Raw genomic sequence first — 17,052 nt, forward strand, 5'->3', positions numbered from 1 at the left:
AAATTAGAACAGTTAAGCCATATGACTAAGCCTTAGATCAAAATTCCGAAAGCCAAAATCTCGAAAGCCTAAATCCCGAACGCTAAAATCCCGAAAGCCAAAATCTCGAATGGGCCAAAATCCCAAAAGCCAAAATCCCGAATTATTAAAAGTATCATAGCTACTCTCATGATTGCACGCGCGTGCTGCTGGAGGCAAAGGGAAATCTTCGATGTCTTGGGAAATTATTCTAAAAATTTTTCTCCATATAATTTCATCCCTTTCAGGATTTTGAAAATTCGGGATTTTGGCTTTCGGGATTTTGGATTTCGGGATTTTGGCCTTTTCGGGATTTTGGCGTTCGGGATTTTGGATTTCGGGATTTTGGCTTTCGGGATTTTGGCTTTCGGGATTTTGGCTTTCGGGATTTTGGCTGCCACCGGTTCCTTCGATCCTACTTCAATTTTCTTCGGTTTCGGCTAACAAAGAACCTGGGACAACAATAAGGCAGGACACGAGTATCTTTTCATGGGATAACAAAAGTCATACCAAATCAATAAAAAGTTCTGAGTTATAATCAGATTCGACGATCATGTCGATTAGCAAATATTTCATATTTTCTAAGAAGGTTTAAATAATATTCTGGAATTTTTCGAATTTTTTAATAATGGTAATAGCAAAGTGTAAACCCCAGAACAAAGTTAACTTAATTTCTGTCTATTGTATCATAAATTGTCGCAAAAAGATTCCAACCTTAAACTGCCCCAAACTACCTTGCTATTGCCTACAAAATTTTGAAACTAACCCCTAAAAGGGGGGGTTGTAATTAAAAATGTTATAGGTGATATAAAACTTTTCATTTGCTCCCCATTTTCAATGTGGTTTCCTTCACTAACTCCCCACATGCGACTGCCACAACCGTGAAAATCCATTAAATACTGCAGTGAATTGTGAATCTAATGAAATATTAACAATATAGTCAGACCCCCCTACCAAGTACACCAAACATTAACAATGTCAAACTGACTTTTACAAAAAAAAAAATCCAATAAATAACACTTTATACCACTTCTTTTTGCAACTTTATATATTTTATCCTATAAAGAATTTTTCACAAGTTTTTCTTTTCACATCAACAGACTTTCGGAAAAAGTTTGGGGAGAAGTAACATTCCAGTATACATTCAAAGAGATGGAAAATGTTTTGCCGTTGCACAATAAATTGTTGGTTGAGGAAGGGTTTCTCTTTTAGTGTGAAAATTAAATTTGTGCACCATCATTTCCGGGAAATTTTTATTGATTTACAGAATAACACCGATTGGATTTTTCTTTCAGCTCACGATGAACAGATAATTATTGATGATTGGGTGTGTGTGACTCATGAAGAAAAGATCCTTGGTTCAAATGAAAAGACTACGTGCTCATTGGATAATTATTTTCCAGACCTATTGAATCATGGGGCATGGAGATTTTTAATTTCAGGAGAAAATATCTTGGGATTTTTCCATTTTCCACCTTAATCTTTGCTAAAGTCATTTGATTTTTTTTGTTTCTTTATTTTACATCCCCAAGGATTTATATAAATAAAAATTGAAAAAAAAGTGTGAGCATCTGAAAGAGTTGCTAAACCATCTGCCAAGGCATTGGGGATGCTTTAGGATTTTTCAACCGAAATCAATTTAGCTTGACATCCCTAACATGCTTATATTGTGTCTCACAGTCTTCATAAACGGATTTTGACGGTGGAAATTTAATACATGGTTGCTGCACCCCGATTTCCATTGGCTTTCCTCGTCTTGTTTTCTCACCATCCCGCGTCCATCCCATAAAAGGGTTTAACTGACGTGATGTGAGAATGTCCTTTTGAACGACCATTAAGTTAAATTTATTTTATGAAGCTCTAGTTAGTGCTTTCGGACCATTTTCAGCGCATATTTATATTCGTCTTTTTATGCTTCTCCCCAGACTTTTTATTGACGCGAATAGCTATTTCTATGGCTTCTCCCAATACCAAGCTGGTTCATATGCACCAGACTTGCCAATGGATAATATGGAGGTTATAGATAAGGTCGAGGCAATTCAGGAGTCAATTTTCAGCTAAGTGGAAAATTGAGTAACAAACGTGCTGAAGAATGAAAGGAAAACATGGGGTGTTAACAGTGGAGAAACAAACGGAAAACGTGTTAAAAGTTCTTTGACGTTTCTCTTAGGTTATTCTTAAAATTTACAAAAATATAATAATATGTTTGGTTCAGGATTTAGCATGGTAATTATTTCGTGATTGCAACAAGAATTGACCTAAATAAAAAAGAAAACTAATAAAGTGCGATTGGATTAGAATTCAATTTCGACGATTTGTTCCACGAATTTAACAAAAAAATATATATAACGGAAAATTAATTGAATTCCAAATGCACTCAAAATGAGGAAATTCTATAAATTTATTTATCTAAATATAAATATATTTTATTGTCGAAACTCACAGTGAAAATTGACTTTGTAAATTAATAAATTAAATTTTAAATTGAATTTAAAATTCTTTGTCAACAGATTGAGAATAATCAGTGTCAAATCATTTGCATCAATTACATATTTTATTTATTTTTGAACAATGTAAATCATAAAATAGAGAAGAGATTTCTCAGTAATTGATTGCAATCAAAATATTGATATTTTGGGAAATTAGCTAATCTGGAAAACCATTTTGTGTATCAATGAACTTAGGTACACAGTAAAAAAAAATTAACACTATTATAGTGTGTAATCTTTCACACCACTATTATAGCGTTAAATTTGTAAAAAATGTTTAATTTAAAATTGTTTAATTTAATGTTGTTGAATTTCAAGTTGTTGAATTTGAAGTTGTTGAATTTAAAAATTGTTGAATTTTTGTGTGTGTAAACTCAAAAATTGTTGAATTTTCATTTAATTTATTTTAGTTTTTATTGCTTTTTAGACATTTGTAATGTTTTTTTTCTTATACTCGAGATCATCCCTAATGCGAGATAATTACATCTGATGCTCGGATCTTTACGATATACTTATTATGCATATAAATATTTGATGTTCTATATGACTTTTGCCCAATGAAAAGCATCTCGACTGAAGTATATGTCTTAAATGGAAATTAAACAATTTTTACACAACTTTTGTTTAAAAATTCAACAACTTTTGTCTGAAAATTCAACAACTTTTGTTTAAAAAATCAACAACTTTGGTTGAAATACATAAGGCTTCGCACTATAATAGTGTGAAAAATTATGGTCAAACTATAATTGTGTTAATTTTTGATCATGTGACAAAAAATAGCATAAAGTTGTGTATCTTTTCAAACTATAATAATGTGAAAAACTATAATCGTACTATAATAGTGGTAATTTTTAGAATTTTTCAACAATTTTAAATCACGAAACATTGTTGAAAATTTTTATGACTATAATAGTGAGAAATTTTACACAGATCGCAATTAAATAATTAATTTTCAATTTTTTTTTTAAATTTTCAAATTAAACAATGTTGTTGAAAATTTTTCAACTATAATAGTGGTAATTTTCAATCACGTGACAATAAATTACCAAAATATTGTGCATTTTTTAAACATTTTTAAATTAAACAACTAAAATGGTCGATTTTGTACTATTATATAGTAGTAAAATTTTACACATTTTTTTTACTGTGTAGAAGATCTTGGAACAAAATTAGATAACTGAATTTTTCAAAATTAATTAACTTATGAAAAAAAGAAGACTGAGGCTTTGTATTTTTACGGCAGGTAATCTTCATATTATTGGTTTTAGTAATTTTGATAAATCTCCTTGAAATTTTAAGAAGTTCGAGAAAGAAATGAGCTTTTAATCCTGTTTTTCTAAATTATTTCCTTCACAGGAGATATAAATTTTGATCAATCTAAAATTTATGTACAGTGGGACCTCGATAGAGTCAACTAATTATTTCCAGGCCTGTTGACCCCATTGGATTCAGTAACTCTATCGGAGTCCGAAAAAATCAATTAAAATATGAAATTTTTATATTAAAGGGGTATTATTTTATCTTTGTACTAGATAATTGATAAATTTAACACGATAGTAGAATATTTTATTTAATTAATCCATAAATTCTACACCTTCTGGTCCAAAAAAGTCGTATGTTTGGGCAAAAATTGGAGATTAAGGAATGATTTTACAGAACGTTTTTATTATTAGTAAGTATCTTAAGTGAAAATTACTATCCATGTGATAATATTGAGGTCCATCCACGTTGTTAGGATAAGGGAATGCCGTCTTAAAGATTTCTTTTTTTTTTCACTTTTTTTTAGAAGAGCTCCGGTAGATATTTAATCGTTGAAAATTCTGATGCAATTAACGTTGTTAATTAGAATTTATTTTAAACCTTTTTTGTATGAAAGAAGAGATTGATAGTTGTTCTTTTCGTTATGACATAACTATGGCTCTAAACTTAACAAAAAGAGCAATAAAACCAATTTTTCTCATTTTCTTGTTCTGAAAAATGAGCGCTAAATGGTTAGAGATATCTACTTGGAGTGTTCAAACGACCCTGTAATAAGTCAACCTGGGGATTATTATTATGACCCTCATTTCCTCCCTACCCCTTCCCTTCACCACCAAAATCGTTTTTTTGTGATTACAGGAAAACACGTCATATGGGATCATAGGGCTTAATCAACAAATCTTACGACGAATGAGAAAAGACAAGAGAACTTTCAATCGGTCAAAACGCTTAAAATCACGAAAAGAAAATTATTTTGTCGAAAATTGATTAGACGTTTAATATAAGAATTTTATCATAATATTGCTTTTCTTCACTGAGAGAAATCCGAAAAAGTTAAAATAACATTCCGGAAATGTTAATTTTACCCTGTAGTATTGATCCAAAATCGGTGTAAATATTACCCTTTTTAGGTGTATTAGGGGTTAAAATGACTCTTTTTCATGTTAATTTTACTCTTAAAAAGGTGTAAAATTAACATTAAAAAATGTTTATATATTTCTACACCTAAAAAGTGTTTAAGTTCTGAGGAAAAAGGTTAATCGCACCCTCTCTTTTCTCTCAGTGTTGTGTTAAAAACGTTACATTGATACACCAAAACACTGATTTGAATTTCGAAAAAGTCATACAATATTATTAGTTCAATAATAATGGAAAAGTTAACTCTATCGGAGTCAATTTGGGTCCAAGTTGACTCTATCGGATTCCGTAGAGAAAAAAAATAGCTGTTGACTCTATTGGAGATTGAATCTATCGGGGGTTGACTCTATCGAGGTCCCACTGTATTTGGTATTTTTCCAGAATGATTAGATCTACTGAAAGCTATTCCGTTTTTATTTACTTAATTTTAGTTGTTTTTCCATTGTAAATTTTATTAAAAATTAAATTCAAGTTTATTTTATTACTTAAACTAAAAAGGAAAAGCATGATTAATGTATTTTATTACTTTTAATAATCCACGTTGGATTATTAAAAGATTTAAAATTAAATTCAATTTTAATTTCTTTTCTTATTTAATTTATTTTCCTCTTCCAAAAGTAGTTTAAGTCATATTTCTAAACCCAATTTTCCCCATTATGGTTCTACCATGTCTTATGTCTATTTCTCTTCTAACTTTGGTATCAATTTTTCACGTCTTTGTCTATCACTCCACATTTTCGTGAAAATGCGGAGTATTACGATCCCCACTGAGTCACTAATAAATTGTGGTATAAGCCGGGAGTTGGGTGGGAATGTGGCGAAAACTCGAGACTCCTCTCAGACATCAATCACAGAAAATGCGAGTTTGTGTGGGAAAAACTGAAAAATTATGAGATTCTGCTTCTCAAAAGTGACTAGAAAGCAAAACATCGAGAAGTTGCCGTGCTGAATTATGTACCAATTGATTGATTTGGGAAGAACAAGAAACGATAAAGTTTAATGGATGTGTTGAAGGATATACTTGGGGATGGAAGGTTTGGGGGAGAAAAAGTGGTCCAGGAAGTCAAAGTGAAAAAAATTGGAGGAAGAGATGGTGAGAACAGCTGGAAAAAAAAGAGGTGGGTGAAAGAACACGCAAAATAACAGATTTAAGCAAATATTTTCAGATCCATTCACTAGCGCATAGAGAGAACAAATCCCTGAGTAAATATTTGCCAACGAACCATCCCCAAAATCCAACCAACCGAATCCCAGAATAACATGAGAGAGGTTTGTTGCAAAAAAGGAAGAAATGCTCCAAAAGAGCGACAGAATTTCCACGTTCAACTGACTGCTCGAATTTTTCTCTCTCTCTCTGATTGAGTAAACAATTCCCGGCTGTATCTCAATACGCTTCCATAGGTTTACAAAAAAAAAAAAAACTATAACAACAAATGACCCCAAACCCTCCTAAAACCCCATCGAGGTATTTAAATTGGTCATGTCCTGCGGAGGGGTGAATGATCGCCAGAGGATGCATTGGAGTGAATTTTCAATGGAATTAGCGACCACGCAATTCCATTAGAATGTCTTTCTCCTATGGTACTAACAAATCCTCCCATCAGACGAAAAATTAGTATCAATTGTCACACTAACTGACATTTGAATGGACCGGGAGAGAAAGTCATTCTGCACCCAAATAAATGAATTTTCCAATTTTCAAATGTTTAATTGCATTCCTCTTGATACCAGACGTCCAAAAAAGAAACATAGCCTCTCGTTTAATGCAATATTGGTGTTTTAGATGAAATATTTCAATTATTTGTTATATTTTATTTAACTCACCAATCATTTCCTGTTTTAGTGACATTTTGTCGCTTCCTGCCAATCTGATGTGGTTTTGGTTCAGCAACCATGTTTACATCTGCAAAAGAGGTTAAAAATAAATTTAGAAAAAATTGTAAATTGCTGGAAGTGAATTATTCAATATATATATATCAGAACGGGTGACGTTTGTCAATGTCAATTTGACGTACGAAAAAGCATAACACTGCACCAGCGATAAAGGTAATTTATAAGAAAATAAAAACACTTTAATATTCGTATTTGTCATGTAGGGTCAAAGGAACACTTCTTCGACAGGAAACCCCTATTGACACTTTTGTCAAAATCTTGAAATTTGTAATTACGTTTCCTGGTAAGGATAGATGTTCAAATTTCATATTCCAAATGGTACAGAGTAGGGTGCAAATAAGTCTTGACATGACTTCTTTAAAGTGTCAATAGGTGTTCCTTTCACCCTATTAGCTTTAAATGCGTATTCTCAGCAAACAGAATTACGAACTCTTAGCCGTGTTTATGAGGAGAATTTTACAGCGGATCCTTAATTTGGCTCCTTGTGTGGGGAGGGGCTTTTTTGGAACATGTACAATAATAATGAGTATGGACGGTATGAACGTTACCAAGAGGTGACCGAAGTAACTGACATCAGGAAAATACGCTTCTTAGGTTTCAGTAACCTGTAGGAGAATCTATAATTTTTATGGCATTGTTACACATGAGTTCGAAACCTGACAATGCCAATCGAACACTTTTTGCCATATTACATGAGTTTGAAAACACAATTCTTCTTAAAATCAGATACAGATTGTTAGGAGGGAGCACCTAAAGTCTGTGTTTGATTATGTCATTCAGTCTGTCAATTACCGTTTCCTGGTATTATATCACTTTTTGGATTGTTCTGGAGATAGAAGCCTCGTGCTCTAAGTTGTATTCGGGAAACTTCAGGTGAGAATCACAACACAGATAATTGAGTTGTCAAAAATCAAAAATATAGTCTTCTGAGATTGCACATGGCAAAGCCAGAATGCCATAGTTACAGAATCACAGTTTCGAAAAAGCTCTTCTCAGTTTTGAACAAAATTTGTCATATGGCATTGCCAGTGTTACAGAATTCCCATACTGATTAGGTAACGGAAATTAGTTCGCAAGAATGACTACAATCTAGTCTGGAATAACTTTAGGGTAAACTAGGCTGACCCAGTTTGCAGAGGACACACGGTATGTACCAGGATATTTAGCAGTTCATTAGAGGTACGGAGTACTAAATCGCTCGAATAGCGCTGAGTCCTGCATCCTGAGACGAGGCCAGGACCATGTAATTGCTAAGAATGATGATTATAATTCAAAATGAAGATTATTGTTTAGAAATGATTATTTTATTGGGTACTCAATGGGCCAAGTGTTCCGGGTTTGAGTCACCTTTAGGTCACCAAGAATTTTTCTGGCGTTAAAGGTGTTCGGTCGGGTTGCATCCAGTGAGCTTCTTCACTGCACTTGATTCCACGGGCATGGGACTGACAACCTCATCCCATACAAGAAAAAATAGTAATGCATGTCTAGAAATTCCCTTGCGGGAAGGCCTTGTTCCTTCATGGAATGTTGTGCCAGCATTATTATTATTATTTTTATTATTTTTGTTGTTGTTCCTTCTATTGTTCTTTTTATTGCCTGTACGACTTCTTACAGATTTTTTTATAATTATGACTTCATCAAGGATCGAACTGAAAACCTCTAAAAAAATAAGTGCTTTTACTAGTAGAGCTACTCTTAGATATAGGTTAGTAGATACTCTAAGAAGTGAGAGTAAAAATTATCCGGGTCCCGGTCAAAATGCCGAAAGCCAAAATCCCGAAAGCCAAAATCCCGAACGACAAAATCCCGAAAGCCAAAATTCCGAATTGACCGAAATCCCGAAAGCCAAATCTCGAATTCTTAAAAGTGTCATAGTTACTCCCTCGATTGCACCCGCGCTTGCTGGAGGCAAAGGGAAATTTTCTGTGCCTTGAAATTTTTCTACACATTATCCTCTATATAATTTCATCCCTTTCAGGATTTTGAACATTCGAGATTTTGGCCCTATCGGGATTTTGGCATTCGGGATTTTAGCGTTCGGGATTTTGGCTGCCTCCGAAATTATCCCTATAGAGAACATCGATTTATGTGAGAAGTTCAATGAAACGCGAAGACCATATCTCTAACCGTTTGATCTCTAGCACCGGAACAAGCACATAGAAAAAAGGGGTGACATAACTTATTTTCGATAAAATCGACTGTCGATTCTGAAAAATTTAAACGATAGCTGTACTTTTCATAGCTAATATAGATATTTAGCAACAGTCACATTTTATTAAGAGTGTAACAATAAATGGCCTAACGTTGCGTAAAAGGTCGTCACTGACTTAATCTAAGAGATATAGATTTATCGATACTATCGATTCGACAGTATCGAAAAGTTATCATTCCATCCAAGATCAATATCATTATGCATCCCTTAGGCAGTTATTCAAATTTCAAATTCATTAAATTTTGGGAATAGAAGGCGGAATATATCTTAAATTCATTTGATTACTATATTTTGCATATTTTTTGAGGTTCTAAGTAATTTAAAAAAAAACAAACAGAAAAGAAGAGAATTGTCTCCTCTTTCACACATAATAACAGGTTCATAACAGGAAGCAAGGAAGGAACCTTCACGCCTGTTTAGGGCTTTAATCGGAACTAAATCTATGCTCCTGAAGGGGAATTCTGTAACGCTTTGGCAATGCCATATGACCAATTGGGTTCAAATCTTAGGACAGCTTTTTCGAAAATTCGATTCTGTAGCCGTGATATTGCCATTTGAGCTCACGTGGCATTGTCAGAAGTCACATATTTGAGATTTCTGGCAATTTAAATGACAATGAATTTTGTTAAACAAATGAACCAAGACGTACTGTATTTTCATAAAATTACCAAGTAAAGGAATTTCATTAAAAATTCAATGAATTGCATTTTCGAACTCATGTGATATGGCAAAAAAAAACTCGAATGGCATTGTCAGGTTACGAAATCACGCGTGACAATGCCACGAAAATTACAGAATTCCTCTACTGGACAGCCCCCGAGAACTGACTGATCCTTCCACGAGGCTTAAATTGAGTGTCAAAAGAACACGTGAATACATCAACCGCAAAGTAAGTAAAAACTCGCGGATTCGATCTTGCTCGACACGATTAATAATAATAACAGGATCATATTTTATTAAAGAATTTTGAAACACTATCACAATTTACGGAAGAGTCAAATAAATTTAATATTTATTAGCTAGTTCATGTTCTATGTTGAGTGGTTTATGAGACAGCAATTCATAATATTTTATGTATTTTCAGGTTAATATTATATACTTTCACCATTAATTAAGCGTGTTGTATGACTGAAAGTAGTGACAATGACATTTTTTTATTAATGTAAAGTATTCTAAATAGTACAGACATTGCTCCCCTGAAAATAAATTCAAAATCCTTATAGAGGAAGTCTTTAAGAATAAGAACTTATAAATAAAATCTTTAAATTTAAATTCGTCATGACATTTAATGATACACTTATTAAATATCATCTTGTCAATATAAAAGTCGTAATAATTTCAAGTTTTCAAATTTCCTTGAACACATAGTCGTAAACTTTAGGAAATACAGTTTTATGATTTTATAGTTAAAGCATAATCGTAAAATTATCGAAAAATTCATTCTCAAGAATGTCAACATTGCGTTTTTTTTCACAAAATCTGTATAACCCTAACTTTATGAGAGATTTTTAAAAAAAAAATATTAAAGCCATTTTTGCAAATATCTTCCTGTTCAGCAACTTTCTATGGTGTCCCACTGAAAAATTTGTGGTTTCCGAAAAATTCCCTCACTTTTTTGTACCATGTGACATTATCTACCCGCCCACCACCTGCTGTGACACTGACTCCCACAAAGGAGGAAAATTGTGGGAAAAAGCTCTGTGTGAAAATTCCCTAAAGAATGCTCAACTTTCTGACTGAGAACTCTACAGTGCTCAGAATGGAGTTTATTAATATTTGTAAATGATGTCTCATGGGACAAATGCATGAACCGCAAGTAAATTTTTATATCACTGCATAATTGGTGAAATGTGAAAATGCGAGAAAAATCGCGCAAGGATTTTGCACAGTAATAAACCATATTGCAGATCTTTTATTTATTTCAAGGTAGACATAAATTATACGATTTTCTCGGTTGAAGTTTCTCAACTTTTCTTAATTGTCAGCCAAATTAAATTAATGGCATACATAGTTACAAAATTGGCTAAGTTAATAGAGTAAATTAACTTGTACGTCTACATGTCATCTGTGGATCTTTTTCCTAAGCCTCTTTTTTCCCTCTTAAATATTTAAGATGACATCACTAAAGTTTTTTGTTGTTGTGCAGAAAGAGACGAGAGTTGTTGCATTATATTTTGGGAAATGGCCATGCTGCCAAATTGTCTATCTTGCCTAAAAATATTTCTGTACCTTGTCATTCTGATCTATAAACAGATGAGTGAATAATGCATGGGAAAATACAATTCGGCTGTTCACTGCTCAAATTCCCAAAAGATCTCACCTCAACCGACGACGTGCGGTAAGATTCATTTCTCGCATCCCATAATCGAGATGATTTCGTGACTCAATTCAGAGTTGTCAAATAATGAAACATTTATATGTTTTTGATAGACCTGAAATAAATTATAATTTCTTTTTCACAAGTCCTCTTAAGAGTAAAGGCGTCTACACATTGGGAGCAATTTTCGTCAAAAATTGCGTTTTTGACAGAAATTTGACGTTTCCCCCTACAACGCTGCAGGGAATTTCCTTCAAAAAAGCAATTTTTGACAAAAATGTCTCCCAATGTGTGGAGGCCATAAAGACAATAGAGACCAATCCAGTGGGGTTTGGAATATCAAGGCCTTTAATAAAACCGAATTTGATCAAATAGATTGAAAAAAACTAGCCTCCTTTTACCAGAACAGTTAAACTTTGACCTTACATATTTCAAGATGGAGATTTTTCCGGTGAAAGGTATCTATGGACAAAATGTTCAGCCGGATTATATTTAAAACATGTCCAAAAATACAAGAAATCACCTGGGCCTTAAGCTGACTATACATTAGACATAATTTATTGAAATATTTCTTTTCAATATCAAATATTGACAAAGATTGCCTCCACATTACAAAGATTTATTGACATAAATGTTTCAATATTGAAGAAAATTGTCCAGTATGAAGGCAAATATTGAAATATTTGTTTCAATATGGAACATTTTATTCAATATTTTATTTCAATATTTTGAATGGCTACAAAATAGGCCAAATTATGTCAATAAAAAATTTCAAAGTCACATTGAAATAAAATTTCAAAGAAACTCTAAATATCAAATTGATTTGATATTTCCTTCAATATTTTTTAATGGTCAGGAATCTTCTTCCTTCAGAACATCACAGAACTGCCGGATTTTCCTTGTTCATGAATAAAAACACATCCAAGATCAAAATCCATTACTCCTGCGTCCTCCAGAAAATCCCAGATTCTTGGAATTTGGTTATATATTTTGTTCAATCTCCTCAAGAACCCATCTTGGTCAGCACTAATCACCTGCTTCCTCCAGAAAATCCCAGAACTTCTGGGTTTTCTTGTTCATTATGCCCAAAGCACTTCATATAAATATAATTTTATGATACGAATTGGAATCCTACAGAGGGAACGAAGGTTTGTGGTTGTGGCCATCCAGTCCTTTTGCTCGCGATGGTAAACTCTCCTACGGTATGATACGAAGCGTGATCCAGAAAGTCTGTGAGAATTAAAGTTATTAATTCTATTTGGCTTTTGTTTCCAATCTGAGGTGTTTTTGACATAATATACAAGAAAATCCCAGAAGATCTGGGATTTCCAGGAAGAAGCTCCAGGAATCCTCTGACCACTGAATGTATCTGAAGTGCTTTGGGCATAATAAACAAGAAAATCCCAGACGATCTGGGATTTCCTGGAGGAAGCTGGAGAAATCTTCTGACCAACTTGGGTATTTTTGGGTGTTCTTGACAAAATACGGAAGGAAATCCCAAAAGATCTGTCAATTCCTGACTAGACTGGTGTTTTTAATATTGAAGTTAATTTGTTCAGTGTGTAGGCAATTATTAAAATATTGTCTTCAATATTCGCTTCAATATTGAAGTTTCTTTTCAATGTCATTTTGAAATGCTATTATTTCTATAATTTGTCTAATGTGTAGACAGCTTTAGAGAAAGAACATTTTTTGAAAAATTGGAGGTTTTCATGCTACACTTGATCTTATCTAAAATTATAATATGATTACATAACTCAATATCTCGAACTTCATTTAAAATTACACAATTCAACATCATCCACAATTTTAATTTGATATTCTTCAGAAAATAAAGACGTCAACATTGAAAGTCGCGAAGAAACGGACGAACTGCCTCCCCCATAAGACGAAAAATTCGCATTACTCCCTTTTTTCTTAAGCAGATTTTATCACAGTGGCAGATCCAGAGACCCTCTTCAACAGGAGAAGGATTTTGGTGTTTGCCACGGATAAGGCGACCACAACACAAGTCTTGCATTAACTACTGGTGGAATCTTATGGGGAGTTATAGGCCCTCAAGGCTCGAATCCCATGCAATATCCGTGGGGCATGAGAGACACACGAAGTGGATGATGAACATTATCTCCTGTGAGACTCCATTGAGCCTGGGATTGGCAAAGCCCTTCCGAAATCGCTCAAGCAACCCCCAAGCTTAGATATTGAAATTTTTCCTTCCCCCCCCCAGAGACATGGGTTTTTCGCGGGAAGCCACCCCTTCCGACAGATACTAAAGTGGTGAAGTGTTAAAATGTTTCACCGAGAAAGTTAAGAGCACGTTTTGGGGAAGCTTTTTATGTTCCCCTCTGGCCTTTTGGGGTGGTTTGTGGGTGTAAATTTAGGTGTTTCCAGGAGCTTTTGCCACATTGTTTACATTATGCAATATAATAGGAATAATTATCATAAATAAGTATCGCAAGCAATTTCCATTTTGACCCCGGCCCATCGTTATAACTAAAACAAAATGTTGTATTAACTAATATAAGAGAGGGGGCCACATTGCTTTATCCCTCGCCTATTTGCTGGTATTATGTATTGAACCTCTCATCCGGGGCAATTTTATCAGTAAATTCATTGTTAGCTGTAATCTCTTTCACACAAACCTCGGGAAGCCACTTTTCTTCCAACAAATATTGTACATAATGTAGAGCATAATTTACCTAACGTCTGGCTAAGTACGGTACGACCATCCTCTCCATGGCAAGCATTTCTGGCATCGAAGGGATTTGTAAATTGGACGAAAGCGTAACCCTTGTGCATGGAGATTCCTGCAAATGAAACAAAAGAGTTAGATGACATAGGGTTAAAATAATGGGAAGAATGATGAGAATGCACGAATTACGGATATTTTACTTGTGTAGTTTAGGGATTAAGGAGTTAGAAAGGATTTTGTATTACAAAGGCTAGGTCATTCAGTCATATTATTCTCATCTGTAAATACAGATATTTGGCAATTGCAAACAAAATTTAATAGTCAGTGCAAAGACAGTAATATTTGACCTCCGAACTAATTTCCTTCTTTAAATTTTCAGACCGATCTTTAAACAATGCTTATCTGTAGTTCTGTAGTACAAGATTTTAAATATTTAGTTAGGGGTTAATATTTCCGGACAACACAAATTCTACCAATGAATTCTAAGGGGGAGGTAAACAGTAAACACCTTCCTTTATGAGATGTAAGCTACCCTCTTCATAATTCAGATTAAAAAGTATTAAGAAATAAGAACAATATTTTCACAAAATTTCTCTTTGACTAACATATTTAGTGATAATACTTTAGATTAGAAGAAAAAAAAACTGTAATTTTCAGACGTTGTTTATGTTGTAATTTTCTCCATATGCAAAAGACATAATTGAATCATTTCCAAAATAAGGGATATTCAAAGTCCAAAGTTTAATATCTCTAGGTAAATTGAGCGAATTTATCAACCGATTGGCATGAGTTTGGATTCACTAAAAGATCTTGGAATATCAAATGAGTTTTAAAGTGATTTCAAGCGTTTGTGATTCGATGCTGTTGTGACTTATGATCCGAGCTGATAAATAATTTGAATTGTAAATTTGATTAAATTATTAGTAATCGTAACAAGATATTGTATGTAAAAAAGTTTCTTGCCAGACATTCGGTTATTTGATTAAAATATGTTACACTTAATCTATTTACGCAAGTTTTTTAGGTCGTCTCTAAATCGGTTCAATTCGGTTAAATATAAAAAAAAACTATAAAATTAAATCCCGTGTGGTTGGGGTACCCATCGGGCGCGTCCCAGGTGGCGGATAGGGAATGGCTATGGTTGGTTCTTGAACTGGCTATAGTTTGTTTGGGAATAGCTATAGGCATGTATCGGCATCTTTGCGTTTACGAGAAGTCCTTAGTGAATACTAAACCGCGGACCACCTCAAAACCCTTGCCTCCTGGATAAGGAGGCCTGGGCATCAGGCTTGCATCCTGTTGTCACAGTAACCTGGCCGCAAAAAACACAAAAAGAGCCTCGGATGACGGACGGATTGCACCGGAACCGACCTACGCGAGACAATGGACAAGCTGTTGCTTCAACCGCTGGTCCCGGGGTCGGGGGGCACCAGAGTAATGGAAGAGGCTCTGGAATGACATCAGGTTTGGCAGACCTACCACGACTGTCCGCGACCCCAATAGGGATAAGCGGTTGAAAATGAATGAATGAATGAATAAAATTAAATAAAAAGTCTAAAATAAAAAAAACCTTGAAAAAAACTGAACTCAATATTTCTCACTTTGAGTTTGACTGCTAAATAATTTTATTAGACTAAATAAATAATACAAAAGCCTTGTTGCGCTTTTTAAAATTTCACATTTTTTAGATGCTTAGGAATACTTCTTTTAACACATAATTTCAAGTACAACACACAAAAAATTGTGATATTAAATAATGTTATTTGTTTTCTTTTCTTTAATGAATTTTTATTTCAATATTAAAGAAATTAAGGAAATTCGTAATGAATGAAGATTTAACCCATTCAGGTAATGTACTTTAAATACTTGAGATATAATGTTCATATTTTGGAATTATTCTTACAGATTAAAAAGATTTTTTTTTTGAAAAGAATTTTTTTAATATTTTAAGGGGGCGCGCGGAGCCGCTGTCGAACATACGTTTTTACGGTCACCGAATTCAAATTCTTTATTTTACATTACTTCGAAAAGAACCTAATTGATTTTGATAGAGTAACTATCCAAGAAAACAAATTGATAACCAGAATTCAAATCAGAAAATTGGATGGAGGTCAATTTTAACAAATTCAACGGGATGTCGCACTTTGCAAGCGCTCAAACGAACATTTGAAACTTTGAAAACAAAACTTTGAATTGAAACGCTTTTTATCTATAGTCAAGTGTGCTAATCCGGGCGCTTCGCTATCTGGATCGTTTATGACTAATTCACTTAAAATAATATTTTTATTTTTATTTTCGTAATATAGTCACTACAGTAATATAATATAACTATTCAAGTTTGAAAAAAAAAACAAAAATAATAATTTAATCCATTAAATAAGAGAGTGTAATTGACTCATTTCAATCTTGTGCCAGCTGGGTTCTTCACTAAAAATTTCCTAGCTGTGATATTTTCGCTAATGACAACTAGTTGATTGAAAACATTTATTGTTTTTTCCTTGTGAAAAAAATATTTTAAATCCAAAGGATTAATTAAAAGTGAATTAGCGAAAAGGCGACCCAGTTAGTGCATGCTGACTTATTTTAGTATTATCATTATTATTTTATAAATTTTTAAAAATATTTTTGATAATTTTTTTATATTATGTTTCTGAATGAAACAGTGAACAATTCTATGGATTTAGAAGAAATAAAAAAGAATTCCATTAGTTCAAAAACAAGCGTTTAAGTAGCACTCTTCGGAAAACGATCCAGTTACCCCATCTTACTATACACCTTATTTTTTTTACAATCTTCTCGAATTTATGAATCAATTGAAATAAATTCAGGATTATCAGGGGCCCATCAAGCCTAATAAAAACTGAAGATATTTTTCACTTTTCCTTGTAAAAATTTTGCAGATATTGCACCGCGACTTAAACAAATTTCCTCGTTTCTTGTATTATTTCGGCGAGCATTATGAAATATGAAAGCTTTTAATGTATGATTTCGAAATATATTAAAGTAATAAGTCAATTCTCTTTAGGAAAAAACT

General features: G+C 33.3%; 1 protein-coding gene across 4 annotated transcripts in view; it reads right to left on the reverse strand.

Annotated features, from left to right (window-relative positions):
* LOC129800366 (uncharacterized) overlaps window positions 1–17,052 on the reverse strand; it is a 96,197-nt gene that overhangs the window by 34,223 nt on the left and 44,922 nt on the right. For all 4 annotated transcript variants that reach the window (XR_008751617.1, XR_008751618.1, XM_055844701.1 and 1 more), the window contains exons 4-5: window positions 14,026–14,133; window positions 6,729–6,807 (exon numbers count right to left, since the gene is read on the reverse strand). Coding sequence is in view for 2 of the 4 variants with exons in the window: in XM_055844701.1 (XP_055700676.1) it covers window positions 6,729–6,807; window positions 14,026–14,133 (187 nt within the window). In the remaining 2 variants the exon portion in view is untranslated. The remainder of the gene's footprint in view (window positions 1–6,728; window positions 6,808–14,025; window positions 14,134–17,052) is intronic.

The sequence above is a fragment of the Phlebotomus papatasi genome, chromosome 2, assembly GCF_024763615.1.
Source record: "Phlebotomus papatasi isolate M1 chromosome 2, Ppap_2.1, whole genome shotgun sequence".
NCBI classification, from domain to species: domain Eukaryota; kingdom Metazoa; phylum Arthropoda; class Insecta; order Diptera; family Psychodidae; genus Phlebotomus; species Phlebotomus papatasi.